An 18,538-nucleotide genomic window follows, 5' to 3' on the forward strand; every position below is an offset into this window, starting at 1 on the left:
ATACAACCTTAAATTTGTTACTTTTGGCTAACTGTTGTTGGCAAACAAGCTTTATCTATTACTGTTATCTAAATATGTTAACTTATCCATAAGCTTACTCTCAGCAAATGCTGACAGGTCATCCATTAGTTTAAGCTACATATTTCAACCTTTTATGTAGTTTAAACTAACCTTTTATCCTTACTTTTAGTTAACTAGACTACTAAAGGTTTGTATCATTAGCCTACTGTTGGAGAAGAATTACAGTTATTTAGCTATTCTTGCTCTGAGCTTGCAAACTATAACTATTTCAACCTTTTCATTTTAACTATGTTGTCTTTTTATCCATTACTTTTAGCAAACTACTTCAATTGTTTATCCAGTTTTTCATCCTTGTATACATTTAGCTAACTACTTAGCATGTCCTTAAATATTTGACCTGTTTATCCATTATATAAGCTAACCATTTTGATCATTTGTCGACTGATTACTTTTCCCTAACTTTTTCAATTGTTTGAGTCTTTGAGGCTACTGTTACAGTAACTTCAGCAACTGTATACATGTTCATGTGTTGCAGCCGATTCTTTACATGGGTGTTTCTTGATCTAATTTTATTAATGGACTAAGTAATTCTATGAGTTAATCTACAGTCTTTCTGCATATCCCCATCAGTGCGCCTTGTTGGAAAGTGGACTATATGTTATAATAGTAAGGCACTAATACTATGCAATAAATACATCATGGGTTATTGGATCCCTCTTCTCCCATCACCTAAAGAACGAGCATTTACACTCAAGAATATTGGCAAAATGCTTCAATCAATGCAGCGAACATTAAAGAAGTAGAGGCCGGAGTGGGAACAGACATTAACGACACTTGGATAAATTATTGATTTAAAGCCAAAAAGCGTGAGGACCAATCACCCAAGACATCCATTTGGCCAAACAGCTCCAAACCCCAGATATCTGTGTCAATCACATCAACACATTCACTGAGCAATGATTCACCAAGATGGGAATCTGGCCAGCATTGAAATGAAGTGGCTTGAACAATGGGTCATGTCTATTACTGGACGGTTTTGTCATCAATCATACGAGGTGTTGCTGTTGCAGAAAAGGGAGATACAATGACCTCAATCTCACATCAAAATGATGAGTGCTTTAGTTGGCTATTATAGGCGATATTCTCAGTGACCTTGGTGGTGGCATGTGCTACATCGCTAATGCTCAGTTAGCTGAGGGCATTAGCTGAGCTGTGTCATACTCGAATGCTCAGAAGCTTTAACACATGTAAAAATATAAATAAAAACCAATAGTAAAACAGCTACTGTAAAATGGATTTAGCGCGAAGGGGCATTAAACACATGTTGTACCTTGGCAGTGTCCTTCCTCATCCCTTCATCAGCTCCTCCCTTCTCTCTCATCTCCTCCCCCTCCACTTCTGGCCTGAAGTAACAATACGTTGTAGAAGTAATGGTGCTTGTGACATAAGATCAATGCTTCAGGGTTAACACAAATCTACACACAGCTGCTTAACCCTTGTTCCTCTACTGATGCACAGTGACACATGGACTGTGTGATGTACACATGATGACACACATGTCGGCAGGCTTGCAGCACAACCAGCAGATGTAGATTCACTGTTAGCATAAAAGACTAAATGATATCAGATAAATTGTTGCCATTACACTTTCAGCTCATGACATACAGTTGAGGCCTCCTAGTGAGTCTCCTAAGCAGGATATTTAATAGTCATTCCAAAGTATGGCTCCGAAAACAGCGTGAATATAAAATACACTGTGACATCTGATGACACCATCTCATGAATATTATCGACTAGCACTGCTAGCTCTGTCCTGTAAAGGCAATTGCAGCAGACAGGCTGAATGCCATCCAAACAGATGTTACTGTTTAGCAGAGCATGCAGTGTAAACACTGAACAATTTATCACAGAGTGGGATAGAAATAGCCCACAATATGTCACAACTGCCTTGCCATTTTTTGTCCATGTGATGTCATTTGTTCTAAAATTAGGAAAAATGTATTCTTCAACAGATTGCTCAATTAGAAACTTGACTTAACATGTTCTATTTCACTGAACGACTTGCAGTTGAGATCTGACAGGGTCGTAAAACATTTCAAGTAACTGTATTTACTGAATGAAATCTAATAAACATAATCTATGATTGTTAATGTCATTACGTGATCTATGACGTCTTGATGAAGATGAAATGTTGATCCATCTCCTGCACCACCACAGGGCCTACGAGCCAACAGACAACAGCTTATTTACACTAATAACTCTTCCCTTATTAGCATTTATTATAGAGTTTTCAGTTAAGCCAACCTCTAGCCTCCTCATCTGCGTCCAACTCATTCATCCCACATTAACATAATAAGCTCTAACATGGACTGAATTGTATTTGTAACTTACAGTGAAAGTGATAATTAAACCTTGTGTAAAAGAATCCTGCAAATGCTCCAAACATGCGGTCCCACTATAGCTGTGAACCACAAACACACCTAACGTGATACACATTCATACATGTATGCACACAAGCACACGGTATACGTATTTTGATGGACAGAGGTAATATCCTTCCCTGGATAGAAACTGAAAGAAAACACCCAAAAGAACAGGCACAGATAAAGTATTTTTCATAAACAAAGGTAAAAGCAGATCAGTCAGTATTTACATACATTATAAACTATTTTATTCATTAAACCAAAGAGATACCTTAAACAAACATATAATATAGCACAGAATAGCATAGCATGTACCATAGGACACAGACAGAAGCCTAAGCAGGTGACATCACTAAAGACTCCACAAACACATGAAGGAGGAGTTGTAGAGACTCACAGGAAGGACTTGACGTCCAGGCCGCGATTCCGGATCTGGTCCATCATGTAATCCCAGCTGCCAGGATTGGCACGTGAGCGCCCTCCTGCACCACCTCCCCTATAGCGAGAGGCACCTGCTCCTGCTGGGCTGCCCCGCGCACCCCTGGGACCGCCTCGTGTACCTGCACCCCCACCCTCACCACTGCTGCCGCCTCCCCCTCCTCTCCCAGCACCCCCGCCTCCCCCAGGCTGTCCAGGTGCAGTGTGTAATTGTCCCAAGCTCTGGGAGGTGGTGGGGGGCTGGCCGAGACCAGGACCTGATGGGTGGATGAGAGGCTGCTGAAGGCTCTGCTGGCGCAGCAGCGTCCGAGGCCGGGCTGGCCCAGAGGGGATGTGCTCCAAAGTGGATGCATAGGACAAGACTGGATCCCCAAAGCTGGGAGGGCAGAGGAGCAGGGAGGAAAGAGAACGCGAAGAGGGCCACGGCCGGCAGAGGACAGGATGATGAGGGGGTGAGGAGTCAGAGGACACAGAAGAAGATGAAGAAGAAGAAGATGTAGGAGAGGAGCCGTGGCAAGAGGAGGTGGGTTGGTCAGAAGAGGTGAGGTCAGGAGACGAGGCGTAGAAGAGGGGGAAAGAATCATCAGAGATGAGACAAGGTGGCACGGGGCAGTAGAGAGACGCGGCGGAAGAAGAAGTCAGGTTGACGTCAGGATGGACACAGGAAAGTTCATCCGAACAGGAAGTTGATGGTTGTGAGGGGGAGTAGGAGGAGGAGGAGGGAGGAGGAAGAGTGGTGTTTGAGTTGAAGGCGGAGGGAGGAGCGTTGGGAGGTGGAGACAGGAGGAGGAGGAGAGAGAAAGAGAGCAACGTGAGGCAGCAGCAGTAACAGCAGTAGCAGAAATAGCAGTAGAAGGTGCAGCCTGAGTGATCGCTGTGTGCTGTGTACTGCTCATGGGGCCGCGTCGGGCAGCAGAGTGCGGTCTGTGAGCTCGCCCTGTGTGCCTGCGTCAGATGTGGGTGCACCTTGCGTGTCTGCGCCGTCTGAGCGTGCTGTCTGCGTGAGGGTGTGCTCCGCGCGTGCAGCGGCCGGATGAGCACCGTCCGCACGGGCGCGGTTCGGTTCAGCGCCGCGTGACCCCGTCGAGGCGCGTCGGTCGCGGTTTTGCAGCTTCCCGGCCTTCTCGATGAGGGTTTTTTGGTGTGATGAGAGATCCCCATGTCCTCCACTCGTTAGTCAACTTTTTCCATCTCTGATAGCCTCGCTTCCTTTCTCTCTAAGTCTTTTTTCGTCTTTTAAACACATGCACCACCTCTAGAGACATCCCGACAGCCAACCAAGTCCTACAGCAGGACTCCCTCCCTCTGTCAGCCACTCATTTTCCACTCCTCCCCTTCATAAAGGCTGCTTAATTGGCTCGCTGCCTTTCATAAAAATGTTCCTGTAGTCGCATCAACGCATCAAAGGTCTATGATACATGTCACTTACGTATAGGTACATAATGCCTGTATTTTATGGGCTCATCTGTATCCTGTATCATCTGTTTTATATCTTTTTTCTACTCACTAAATATATCCTCCTCTCTCTCAGATCGCTGTGTAACCCAGACTACCAGAATTAGGTCATGAGAGAGCTATTCACATCAGTTAGGTACAGTTTACTCTGCTCTCCATTACTTCACATACAACACAACTTTGCATAAGGCTTTTAGCACGCTATCCATCATATTTAACCGTCACAACTAAAAGGATAAAAAGGTAAATGGAAGGGTGTTTTGCAGAAATGAAGCAGTTAGTGGGAAGAAAGGGAGGAGAAGAAGAAGAGGAGTGGCTTTGTACGGCGACAGAAAGATGGAGAGCGCGATGGGAGCGATAAGAGCAGAGGGTGACGATGGAGGAGAGACAGAAAATGGGGTGCGAGACACAAACACAAGAGACACCGACACTTATAGCGGCCTGAAAATAGAATCCAATTATAGACAGGGGGCAAAAAGAAAGATGAGAAGAGGAGAGAAGAATGAGGAGTGAGGTAGTGATGAGCGTAAATGTGTTGTGGAGGAAGAAATCACAGGCACGAGGTGGCGAAGGAAGGTGCAAAAAATCGCGAAGAGCCGAAAATTAAACTGCCTGATTTACGACACGCTGAAAATAGACCCTAAATCATGTCATGTGTCACGCAGTTGCCGACACGCAGTCGACATTTCAGGCTAAATCTTAATTAAAAGGCGGGTCATCGTGCTATGATGCATTGTTATTTCAGTCGGCGTGCGAAAGCTAGACTGCTTCTGTGCTGCAGGCGGTGCAGTTCCTCACATTGCAGGTTTACACAGGAGCAGCTGGGCTGATTGTGTTGGTGCCATGCAGCTCGAGTAACTATTGTTATCGTGATGACGAGAGTTCACATTTCCCCGGAGCTCACACCTTGATCTGTGCCCGCACGCTCACCTTGACACCTGAGCTGCACTTTTCCCTCCCTGCTGAACTTGACCTGCTTCCGCTCAGAACTGATTCATTCACCTAATCATGGCTGCTGCCGAGGTACGGACAACATGTGCGTGGCAGTGACAGTGACGGAAATGTTTCGCTTTGTTTTCTGTCCGATACTGAAACTCACTCTTTGGGTCTCAATCCTCCGGACTGCATGTGGCCCTGGACGGTCTGCCACCTCCCGGCCTTCGCTCCCTCTGTCACCATGCTCTTCACGCTGTCAGTGCGATAAGGACCCCCCCCATCATCCCCATGCCCTGTTGCTGCCCCCTTCTGACCCCCTGACACTGCCCCACTAAGAGACAGAGGCAGGGAGCGGAGGTCCCATGGCAGATAGAGGGTACAGAAGAGGGAGAATAACAGCAGGCAGAGGAGAAAAAGACCAGAGAGTGTGAGGAAAGACCGACACGAACACACAAACACACACAGGAAAATAGATTGAGCAACCACATGGCTAAAGGGGAGTGAGACAGATCAGTAGAGTGTGTGAGGGGGCAGGTCTAGTTTTCCAGGCCAAGAGAGAGGCAGGTGGAGGAAAAAAGGTCTGGAGCCCAGTGTGGATTGGGGGAGAGGAGAGCAGGGAGGAAGAGGTGGAGGAGAAGAATCTACAGGGAGCCTGTGGAGGGTTGAAAACCAGCAAGAAGTTGCTCCTTTGGGGCCTGGAGGACCAATACTACAGCTGCCAGGATTCACTTGTGTGCGGACATCGGTTATTGAGTTCTCTTCATTCATTTAGGCATTTTGGGGCTTGTGATGCACGACTACACAAAGCAATCCAATGGCAGCAGGATGGCTTGTACTTGAGTGCCTCATGAGCAAATGATCGACTCTTTTGGGAAGTCGTCCAACGTGACATTTGGTTAAACACAAGCGCATTCCGTTCCTGTAAAACATCGATTACACTCTATTTTTAGATCCTAATGTGTAATATTTCATTTTTTTAAAGATCTATTTGTCATCTGATCACCACTTAGCATTAACAGGAGTCAACAGGAAGCAGTGAAATACTGGCACCACACAGTAGAGAGGATCATGAGGGCAATCTAATCATATCGACCTCCAAAAGTTACACAAATTAATCAGTGTTCATGCGTCAGAGCAGTTGTCAGCTCAGATTTCCTCTCACAACTGGTTTAAGGTTTAAAATGTCATTTAGACTCTGAAAGCAGTGATGATCAAAAATAAAGCACAGTAGTGCCCTCTGGTGACATGAATACATTTCATTAATATGCATGGTGCTCCTGCTCCAGGAGACACCAGATAGGAGGCACAGAAGACGCTATCGTCTGGTGTGGAGGCTCGGGATCGAGGTGGGCGAGGGGGGGTGGGGCTTGGGTTGTGCTACGCTCACATGATGTCCCTTTGAAGGTCACCTTTCACATTTAATTCTGACCAATTGACCTGACAGTGCATGTGGATAAGTCATCAATCACAACCACGGCATGGGTGACACTGCTGAAGCAACGGTCAACACAGGAGACGCGGGCCTCATTTATTGAGCCTGGCACAAGGTGAACGTCTTTACTCTTTATTGAGAGTAGGAAGACATAAATAAACGGGACCATGAATCACTGAGAGCATTTACTGGGATATACCATTCAGATCCTGTTTCTGACAGACTGTCAGAAGTAGCAGCAGCAGTGATTTATAAAAGAAATAAACTCACAAGTGTAATGTGCAAAAAATCTAATTCTCACAAACTTGATGCCAAAATTTGAAAAATGGCTGATGTCAGTTTGTCAAGATTGTGTCATGACAGTTGTTGACATTAAATAACTAGCAGGTTCAATATTGAAATATTATAGTATTGAACCCCCCGTCCAATAAATGCTTAAACATGGAGATTGATCGTGCAGGGAAGGTAACCTGTTTGATAAATGAGGCCCAGCGTCATTACAGAGATTGAAAGCTGCTGATCTCGAGAGAATCTCAAACAGGAAATGATTTCCCAGCTCTCTGTTAGCTTTAACGGCATATTATCAGCTGGAGTCGGGAGGTCGTCCCCTAGTCTTATTTCATTTCAGCATTACGGCAGTGAAAAGTTTTTTTTTTTTTTTTCTTCTTTATAACTGCCGGCCAGACTGAAAAGCTTGCAAAGACTGCTGAAAAACAGCAAAAAAAATAACAATCTTGGGCGGTTGGGGTGGGGGGGTGGAAAGAGATGGACTTCTCAAAACACAAGCACTGGGGTCTAAAGCTGGTTTCCTGAGATCAGCAGCCATCATCTTCAGGCAGAGTTTAGAGACACTAATCCATATATCCACCGCATTCCTAAGCACACCGCCACCTCCTCTCTCCAGGCAATTTAACACACAGTCCTCAACAGCTAGGTCTATTAAAGATGACCAGTTATTAGACAGTTTATCAGACAGGTGTCTGGCAGCAGGATGTCTAAGCTTAGAGTCCTCTCGGTGCCCGGAGGGAGATAGGTATGACCTTGCTCGCGCTTTATTGGATTCAAGTGCCAAGTGAGTGAAAAAATTACTTTTATTTCATCACGTAGAAAAACACTGTTAGCTTATCTCCCAACGTGAAAGACAGTAGACACAGTTCAAGTGCTGCAATGTTAGTGCAGCACACATCAGATATTAGGGTTGATGGGGATCAGAGAGAAAACCACAGATGGATGTAAATCACAGGTGAACACGGTCAACCCTCCACGAAAAACAACAACAACAACAACAACTGGCAGATTTTCAGGTCACACGAGCAAAAGACGGGGGAGATACACAGATTACAGAGAAGGTGGGTTAAAGTATGCACATATCGTTCGGAGAGAAGGGCTACGAGGGTTGTCCGTCTCCATGGTTAGAGCCCATGGGAGAGAGGTGAGGGGTTAAAGGTCAGAAGTTAGTGGGACCGGCAGGGCTGTAGGGAGTAGGGGGGCATCTGAACATGCGTGTTTGTGTTCATTAAAAGGTGACAGGATGTGAGGAGTCGCAGCAGAAAATTAGCCCGAGGTCATCACAGGGCTGTGCCGCTTTGCCGCTGCAGTAATAGTCTGATGGGCTGCTGCCGCCGCGGAGACACTTTAATGTGCGTGTATGACATTTTCCTACACTACACATTTCCCAAGCAGATTATGAGTAATCATTAGTAACCACCCCTGCCCTCCAGTGTGCTAACATTGGGTGGGTTGTTATTGTTGTCGTTATTACTATTGTTGATGGAAATCGCATTATGTGGCAATAATAAGTCTCACAATGTGCAGTTTGTGCAGACTGCGATTCTATGACATTTATAGAATGGGCTTTTTTAGAAGGCCCTCGGCTAAAAATCCTCGGTTACTCATGAGAAAATTTGGTCCTCGGGAGGAGAAAAAAATAATCGAGATTATGGAAACTAGGTGGATTTAATAAGCTGTCAGGCATTATAAAATCCACATCTGATGGTTCAATTTGATGAGCGGCTTGTGGTTGGTGACTGCAAGGCTAGAAAACGTGGATGGTGTCTGGAGGGGAGAGGAGAGGAATGCAAGGAGAGGGGGGAAGGGAAAGCAGATTGGCAGTGCCCCTGCCTCGTTACAGCCCTGCTGAGGGGGAAGTCTCTTACCAACCTTGGACCAAGACTCACTTGAGTGTGAGGCGAGGATCTCCATATGGGGCATAGGGAGAAATGTTTAGTACGAACTCCTTGGGCGGATAGGAGCTCCACCTCTGCTGCACTGTGCTGCTGTCATTGTTATTCCAAAAGTCTCTGTCTAGATCACTGCGGCCAAAGAGAGAGACAGGTCAGAGCAACACAACTACGGACAGCCTGGGCACCAACCAACCACCTGCATGCTGCTTTTGGAGATGATGCGAGGGCTTGGTTCGAGGAAGAGGGCTGGCCTTACAGCTGCATCAAACAAAACAGACCCCGGGTTATCATCTATTGTTTTCCACCTGAAGTTGGCAAGATCACCTTAGGGGGTCCGATTCAAAATAAATTTTAAAAAAAAGGAAAGGCAGCCTAGGGGGGAGAAAAGGCATTCACAAAAAGCTCTTCATAAAGCAATGTGCTGTAGCAAAAGACACAGAGAGACAGAGAGGGAGATATGCAGCAAGAAAAGAGGAATTCATAGTTTGATGAATACATCCAGCATGTGATTACATTCTGTCCATCTAGCACGGCACCACTGATGAAACACATTTGAGTAAACATTCAGAAGTCTGGCCCCCATCCTCGGCGTGAGCAGTGAGAAAACGCATGAGCGCATGAGACACAAGGCAGAGAGATAAATCGCAAGACAGTCAAAGTAGTGGAGGAGGAGGAAAAGGTGAGCAGAATCACTGATGTCATACAAGTCACACAGCAGCAGTCAGAGCTGTAGCACGGAGGGCGGGGGGACAGAGCGGGAGAGAAAAAAGGCAATGCACAAAGAAGAAGTTTGAAGCTGAGATGACCAACAGAGCACACCAAATGCCGCTGGAGCCAGTGAGAAAGGAAATGCAAAAAAGTCAGAGTACATTCACATAGTGCTTAAAACTGTCCGTAGAGAAAATGCAAAGTAAACACAGGCAGTTCAGAAATAGCTGAGACGACAGCGGGGCTACAGAGGAGAAGTCGTGATGAGCAGGTTAATAGAGGCATTTTGTTGAATAAGTATTGTGCTTAGCGCTACAAAGCTGACATTTCCTGCTGCTGACCTATAGCCTTGTTTCATCAAGAACAGAAAATACCTTTATCTTAGTTTGAGCCCTGTAGGAAACGTTAGATAAAAAAAAAAAAAAGATAATAATAAAAAAATTAGTCCCAAACATTTTTCAAGAGAGAGCGCTCAAGCACTCGCTCTGTTTACACGCACCATTTTAAGCGATGCAGAGGCGTGGCTAAAGGCCTGCACTTAAGACAGACCTATCTTACAAGCCATAAGATAAGTGCAGGAGCAGACTCATTCAGCCAAAAGCTTCACAGGTAAGATAATGCAGATTTAATCTATACTGATTAAATCACTAACCTTTCATTTAATGTCTGTCCGAACATGCTCTTGCAAGAGATTGTGCGCTTCGAGATAAAGCAGCAGGCTTCATTTTGTGCCTTGTTTGTCTGCGGACTCAAAGCCGAGCCAAGCGGAGTTCATTATCACCAGATTTTTATTTTTTATTTTTTCTACCCCAACCAGTCACCAGGCACTTACTTGATGGCTTTCTTCTCCCCTCGCCCACGTGCCGAGTCTGGAGTGTCTGCTGTTTCCACTCCTGGCTTATTCCTCTTCCCCTTGAGCCAAGCGGAGGGAGGGGATGACAGAGAGAAAGCAGGGAAACAAAAGGTTAGCTTGGATTTGTCCTTTGAAGCTGTGTTTTTGCTATACTAATTTCAAGTGTCAATGCCTCTCCCATTATCTCAGGAACACTGTGCCATCGGCCCTTTACCTGATGGTCTCCTGATTACACTCATCAACGTCAAATCAAATCTGCTGTGGAGAGCCATTTCTGACTATGATTATCATTCGCACCACCCTGAAATTTACATGGCAATTGGCTCTTTAAGGTAATCCACTGGGTACTGGAGAGGAGCCTCTAGAAAGTCCTGCACCAGCCTGATTTCAAATAGCTAGAGCATGACCTGCTGTAACCATGGAAATAATGGCAATTTAAAGGCTGGGAAAAAAGTGAGGTCTGCCGGGCGCATTCTACTGGAAAAGCTCATTACAGTTTAAGGTGTTTCACACGTGTCACAATGAAAGTAATCTCTATTGACACTTTGCTGCAAGTGGGACAGGGAGGGGATCAGTCTAAAGCTGCCCACCCCACCCAACAAATACCACGCATGCCTCCCTGAAAGTGATGCTCTGATACACATCGAGGATAGGCGAGGATTCTCCCATCCCACAAAATGAGTGGGAAGAAGACACATTGAGCTGCCACCGTGGCTCGGCTTGGACAAAAAGGATCTTAAGTTGGCTGAAGTGCAATTTCCTTTGGTTGGTTCGCTTGTTGGGCACTGAACATGGAGCTTGAGATTGGAGATCAAACTGGACTGTGGTTGTGTACGAACCAGGCAACCACTTCTTATTGTCATAAAGAGCCTTCATGATAAGCTTTACCAGCCCTCAACGGAGCTCAGATACCCGACCCTCAGACGGCAGCAACAACAGGTGTGGGTGCGATTCCAGCCGTTTTGTCGCTGACTGTGTTGTTTTCTGGTTAATTTATTTCCAAATATAATCCTTCCTCTTCACTTGTAACGAAGAGAAGTGGATAGTGTGTGTGTGTGTGTGTGTGTGTGTGTATGCGGAGGTTGTTCTGGTTTTATTGACTCTTGGTCATCTCCTACACCTCCTTCTCTCTCTCTGAGCAATGTGCAATGTTATACTTAAAGCAGGTGCAGTAGGCCTACGTCATGCCGACTGAGGATAGCCAAAGCAACACATTAGCTTAGCGAGCTAGCGATGGCCACCTGACAGATTTGCCATTCAAATGAGCTTTTTTTCATTAAGATGGTCACTGTATTCCTGACATCTGAGTCCTTGTTGGGCGAGGGGGTGTTATTTAGTTCCATAATACTCCAAGTAGCGAGTGATGCATCCGACCTGCCGGCACTTCAAGGTGACGCTCCGAGAGCAGTCAGTTTAACACTGATGAACGAAATATGTTGATTCAAGATTCATTAGCTTCATGTTTCATAAGTAGACTTAAAATGTCTCGCTGCCATTTATCTGTTCTGCATCGTGATTGGAGCTTGCTAGCTACAGGGAGCGGGAATGTGACATCATCAACAGCAAATCAGCCATTTTTGTTAGACACCAACCAGCAGTCAGCCTGTACACCATCTCAATCCATGCAACTCAGTCAAACTCAGGCCCCGTCCACACGGGCGAAAAACTACCTTTTTTTCCTCCGTCTTCCTCGTCATCATTTTAAGAATATTTGCATCCACACGGATCCACTGAAAACTACCAAATACACTGTTGTTCATATTCCAGGCCTATAGGTGGCGCTTGACATTCACCACAAACGAAGAAGAAGACACTGAGCATGCGCATTAAGCTTGCGCGCTGTAAACAGACAGACAGTAGATGGAGAAACCAAACACAACAAGAAGTTGAAAATGGCTAGTACAAGGAAACCAGAATCTTTTGTGTGGAGCGGTAATGAGGTCGAACTGCTGCTGCGACTCACACTCAACTACAATGCATGTATGTTGCAAGAAAGGCTCTCTCGGATTTCTCCACCCTGAGACCCGTTTTCAGGATCCGTGTGGACGGTCGGCCAAAACGATGCGAATACGTGTGCATTTTCGCAAAAGAGCGTTTTCGTGTGGACGGCCCCTCAGTTAAACTTTAGTTAAAATGTTTTAAACACGGTCGGTAGAATGGCTGTACAGCAGACTGAACCAGCAAATCGTACGTCCAATGAACCAAAACAAATGGATCACGCTGAGGCACTGTGAAATAAGTACAGAGTTAAGTGAACATTTAATTAGTTATGTTACTAGTTACGCAGGCTATAACATGTAACGTGTTACACTGTGGGAGGCTACAAAGCACAACCTAATGTGTTGCTAGATACCGATTAATCAAGCATGTTGAGCCGACCTTTTGTTGGTATTCATTTAGCATGACATGAGCTAGGTACAATATACATGAGATTAGGCCTACTGTTGGCCTTAACAAGCGAATGGTGAAAACACATGAATCTTCAATATCCATTTCACCAAAGCTTAAAAAAAGAAACACGCTTATCAACATATTTAGTTGGGTTTTTTTTTGCTCTACTGCTTTACACCCTCCTTTGCATAACTGACAAACATCTCACAGGTGTCACACTCCAAGGGCTCCCCTTATCTTACCGCACATGAAATCCACTCTGACTAATCAAAAGCTGTACTGTAGTCAGTAAATTGCATACTGCTTAAAGTGCCAGTCAAAAGTGTCGACACACTTTTCTCTCGGTGTAACACATTCGAAATAAAGTTTGGTGTTGACGTAAACCTTATTGCGTTCCAAACATGACTCACACATTGGTATTTGTTCTTACAGAGCCCTGGTGGACCTGGCACATCGACTTCCTCCTCTGCATCCTCCGCACGGCTTTTCAGAGGACGACTTTTACATCAACACCACTGAAAATTCTTCAATCTGATCGAGCACAGTCTGTAAGTTTTTAAAGTGCTATAGTAATTGATATAATAATAGAATCGCTTGTCGTAGATTATACTCATACAATATGCCAGTTACACTCATCGCTAACTCCTGCAGCAGTTTACGAAGCTCATGCACTGTTTAAAGAGGCCGGCTGTGAATGGAAGAGGGTGATGTTTTATACAAGGCAGCATTAATATGGATCTCACAGCTTATCTTGAAAAGACCCACCATAAACTGCCTCCAGTTGGTTTATAAGACTCAACCGAAGCATCATGGGAATGCAAATCGACGGCTAACAATCATGCTAACAACAACAGAAACTGTTTTCATCAAAGAAAATCAATAAATAATCACAGACACTGTGTTCAAGGTCCTTAGATTAAATTTAGTCATTTCCGGTTTTATGTTGAAAGTCTCTCCTCGTGTTTCACGTTACACTTCCTGCTTCTATCTTTTTCCCGCCTGTTTTTCAGTGCTAACCTGTGTTTCATTTGTGAATTAGCCGCCGTGCATTTAAGTCTTGGTTGGTGTTGTTTTTGTTTTCCCTGGTCTTGCGTTGCTCCTCGTGTTACTGCTTTTCAGAAAGTCACATGAACACCCCCTCAAGTCAAAGCAACAACTCTGACATCATGGTGGACTAAAGTAAACATTGGACTGATGGTAACAGGCATATCTGTAAAATACAATATACAAGGTGATCCGATTCCCTTTGCTCTACCTTGTCACTGAAAAACCAGAAACAGCTGTCAAAAAACAGTGTTGTTAAAACGCTCTGAGTGATGAAATACAAAACAACGCCCATGTTTTGCCCACAGTCCAACTTGCCGCACATGAACACATGAAGTTGGAAGAACAACTTCCATACTTGCGAAGTGGAACCATCTAAGGAGCACATGAATGCAGCACATGTTTTGGTATTTTTCTTAAGTTTTCTCTTGGTTTCTACTTTGTTGGCCCTTTTTCTGCCCCCCCCCCTCTGGAATTCAACTTTGTGAATAAAACTCGCCTTTTGTTTTGCCTGCCTCAGTGTCTTGGTCCTTTTGCAAAAACATAACACGCTGCAGTTCAGGGCTGGATTACAAAGGGATCGTTTTACACCAGAGCCCTCATTAGCATAACAGTGTTCTTCTTCTTCAGAGATATTTAGTGTGTCGTGCACAATGCTTTAATATAGCATAGGTGGTCCTGGACCCCAGGCGACAAGTTGACACTAAAAGTAATAAACCAGAAACCAGACCACATCTTGTTAGTAATGCCTTATATTACTTTGTTACTGCTAAAAGTAATATTGAACAATCTGAACAAAACCATAGCCAGGTGATCAGCTAGACGTTGATAACGAGTTTGTTACAGAGGCTGCATTGACTCAGACTCAGTATTTATAAATAGCAAAAGTCTATAAAAATCAACTCGAGCCACAGCCTGTATGTTGAACTTCATTACAGACTGACTGATGTGGACTCCATAATATCCAGATAACACAGACATCATTTCAGACACGCACACACCCGCCCCCACACACACACACACACAGCCACCTTGGTTATTGTGGCTTTGGATATTGCTGGACCTGTTACAAAGCCAGAGTTGACAATAGCCCTGCTGAGCAAAAAACGATAAAGCCCACAATGGCACCAGTGAGCAAAAATGATATCCATCACACACAAGGAAACAAAGCGGCTCATCTGTTGTATAATCGACACTAACCTGCAACGGAGAGGTCAACAAATGAATAAACATAGATCTGACGGGAACGACTGGTTAAACAGCTGCACACAAGGGCCTGTTTGTGATTTCAACACCAACTCCCAGGGAAACATCATGGAAGTCTATAACAGCATGCAACATCATAGGGACCATTCAGGATCTTTTATCGTCTCCTTTAGGCATTTGATAGCTGTTATAAGTGGCCTGACAAGCCGGCTGAATATATAAAATTACCCCTCATAATTTCACGCTACCTTTTGAAAAGCACAAAAATGCACACAACCCACCATTACAGCTTCAAAACATCTGCATGCCCAAGAGCCAGAATCTTCCACATACGATAAAATCATAGAGCGTAAACACGCCGCAATAACTACTGTATTCTTGTATGTTTTTCGGAGGAAGGCAAAACAGTCTGCGTTTTTTTTTTTTTTTGTCAGGCAAGGACGAGCTATCAAAGGAAACTCATGTATCATTCAATGCTATCGTAAAATTTTCAGGAAGGCGGGAAGACACAGAGGAAGAGTGAGAGTCCAGCGCGGAGAGAGAGGGGCGAGAGCTCAAAATAGAAATCAAATTTAAAAAAAAAAAAAGAAAGAAAGAAAGAAAGGAAAACACACAGAGGCAGCCGGCAGGAGAGCAAAACAAGGACAGGCGCAGGACGGCATGTGAGACAAAGAAATGAGAGGGAGGGACAGGTGCGAAAAGTGAACTGAGAGATGAGTGACAGGAAGTCCCGAGTGGATTGGATGTGAAAACAAGGAGGGACTCTGCGACGGGCGCAGAGTCCGACCATCCTCATTTCCACAAAGACTGTGCAGCCTTCAAAACCATCCCCTCTGCACCTTTCCTCCAGCTCATTCACAAGGAAACGCTCTGAGGAGGCTGCAGCGATCCACGGTGATGAACACAACAAAGCTCCTCCGCTCTAAGGGTGCGAGGCAAGAAACAAAAAAAGAAAAGAAAATCAGCTCAATATCCCAAATGAGGGTTCAAGCAAACCGATGGATGGGTGAGCAATTTCCTCCCCCTCATTCTCGACTCAAATACCCTTGAAAAATACTTGAGTCTAATTTAAACCAGCCGTCTTTTTGTAATACGACAACGGTTTCACGCGATTACAGTATTCAGCGCCGTCTGGCTCTGAGCCATGAGTTCAAAATAGCTCCAGCTGATATGATGAACCAATTAGGAGACACAGCCAAAACGCAGCAAGCCTCAACTTGGACGAAAATTAAATAAATAAAGCACAATCTGCTAACACGTTTTAACAGTCAAACCCCAACAGAGCCAGATATAAATATGCATATTCAAAAACATTATGAAAGCCGTGTACAGTAGATAAGCAGGTGTGTGGGGAGGGAAACAGTGGTAGTAAATGTCCAGGGGCCATGAGGAAGCCTGAAATTTAATTTTGTTTTGTTTTCTTCTGCAATTCTAAGGCCATCTCTCGTTTCTTAATGATCATCTCTGCCATCCTGATTAGTTTTATTACGGCATTTACAAATATTAATAATGTAATAAAACCTTCAGCACCATCAGACTGAGCTTTTTTTCAAGTCTATCTATCTATCTATCTATCTATCTATCTATCTATCTATCTATCTATCTATCTATCTATCTACCTATCTATCTATCTATCTATCTATCATGTTTATTGTTAAACCGCAAAAAAATCTTCATTACAAATGACATATTTTTGTAATGTGTTGCAAGATAGTGACTTTGTTTTGGCCCTCATCGGATAGGTTCATCTAGCACACACATCAGCCCCAAGTGCCGTCATTTCTTCAACTTGGTTGCAACAATTGGTACTGGCGTCGGCCTCAAACACTGCAAATCAGTCGGTCTCTAAAAAACGTGACATTTCCCCATGTATTTTTAAATTTGGAGGATCATTATGTTCCTCGCTGCAGCAGCCTGGCTTGGACAGCTTCCCACCTTTGTCTCACACCCAGTGCATCATGAAACAAAAAAGTGGTCTGTAATGTTCAAACCCCATAGTGAAAGCTTGACACTGTCTTTACAGTTAACGTGCGGCAGAGTCGACAAAGGAGGGCTGAAATCTGCTGAGTGCTCAGATTATCTTTATTGTGTTCTGAAACGCTCAGTTGCCGAAGACCCCTAATAACCACTACAGATTTGAGCAACCACTCGCTGATTCTGTTATTTGTGCAGACTGGATAATGGGTGTATTAAAAGTTTGCATGCGACCCAGATTTTTTTTAAATTTCTTTTTTTTGACACAGAACTGCGTATGAGTGAAAGAAGACTTGGACTGCCCCGGGTGACGCTGAGGGTTTCCTTGAAGAATACAGACATGAGAGGAGACAGAGTGAAACTACCACTCTCTCTGTCTCGGTTGGCAGTGCACTGCCTTCCAACACCCAGCTGTGTTTGTTTGCTGTGAATTAGCAGGCAGCAAGAGTCTACATGCTCGCTCAATATTACCCACATCACACCATAATTAGAGAGGAGTGCACTATTAAAATGGTCGTCCGCCGCAAAATCATCAAGTGATAATTCGTTCATCTGTCAAAACAATTTTCTTTTAAATACCTGCGTTTCTTGTGGAGTGTTTTTTCGCTGACATCGGGAGGCATGTAATCGCAGAGGCATAAAATTAAAATATCACCTGGAACGCTGCCAGCTCTATCTGTCACTTCCACGTGACAGGTCAGGGCTGTAGATCCTCATAATGTGCTGCTGTTAAGATATTCCCAATGACTGTGACAATCCTCCTTTTAAATTATATAATTATTGATTTGCACGTCTTCTCCCTCCTCCGATTGACTTAATTACTACCGTCTTCCTGGTGATCTCCCAGTTAATGCAACCGAAAATCATTGTTGATACAAGGCCAACGGGGATCAAATCAGACAGTAAATCTGGTCGGGTCCAATCTCAACTCTGCTCACAACTATGTCACGGATCAAACGGCACAGGGCTCACAGGAGCAAGCAAGAGGGTTTCTGAATGCCAAACAGCCACTGCTGCTCAAACAGATGTTAGCTGCACCACCTCTGATATCTGAAAATCCCACCCAACACCTACAACACGAGCCCCTGCTGACAATCATCAGCCCCACAGCTGAGCAGCTTAACAACCATGAGAGCCGTCGCAGCATTATTCGTGAGAGAATGATGACATACATGAAAAACAAACCGAAATCAGCCAATGGAGCGGGATATCTGCTAAGTTAAAAGTGTGGAGTCGCTTACAAAAACGGCACTGGCTGCAGCGCACATTCTAAAAATTCTGTGCCGACGCATCTATAAACGGCAATATGCAAACAGACGTCGCAGGCAGCAGAAGGAGATGATACCATTCAGCGTGCAGTACTTCCAGGGGGCTTAGATAACAGAAAGCCAAGCAGGAGGGAGGCTTCAGGATGACTGCACATGAGGACTTTTAAAATAAAACCCATCGCACTGGTTGCCAAAGCTAAAACACC

The 18,538-nt window shown here is 44.6% G+C and overlaps 2 protein-coding genes across 3 annotated transcripts in view; both read right to left on the reverse strand.

Moving 5' to 3' along the window:
* Window positions 1-5,398, reverse strand: part of LOC119024451 (rabphilin-3A-like) — a 35,814-nt gene extending 30,416 nt beyond the window's left edge. For both annotated transcript variants that reach the window (XR_005076473.1, XM_037107281.1), the window contains exon 1: window positions 2,842-5,398. Coding sequence is in view for 1 of the 2 variants with exons in the window: in XM_037107281.1 (XP_036963176.1) it covers window positions 2,842-4,043 (1,202 nt within the window). In the remaining variant the exon portion in view is untranslated. The remainder of the gene's footprint in view (window positions 1-2,841) is intronic.
* A 93-nt stretch (window positions 5,399-5,491) lies between these two features.
* The window catches only part of LOC119024452 (synaptotagmin-7-like), a 50,727-nt gene continuing 37,680 nt past the window's right edge, over window positions 5,492-18,538 (reverse strand). Inside the window, exons 3-4 of the mRNA XM_037107282.1 lie at window positions 10,429-10,508; window positions 5,492-9,017 (exon numbers count right to left, since the gene is read on the reverse strand). Coding sequence (XP_036963177.1) covers window positions 8,879-9,017; window positions 10,429-10,508 — 219 coding nt within the window. The 3' untranslated portion in view covers window positions 5,492-8,878. The remainder of the gene's footprint in view (window positions 9,018-10,428; window positions 10,509-18,538) is intronic.

This window comes from Acanthopagrus latus, chromosome 8 (genome assembly GCF_904848185.1).
Source record: "Acanthopagrus latus isolate v.2019 chromosome 8, fAcaLat1.1, whole genome shotgun sequence".
Lineage (NCBI taxonomy): Eukaryota > Metazoa > Chordata > Actinopteri > Spariformes > Sparidae > Acanthopagrus > Acanthopagrus latus.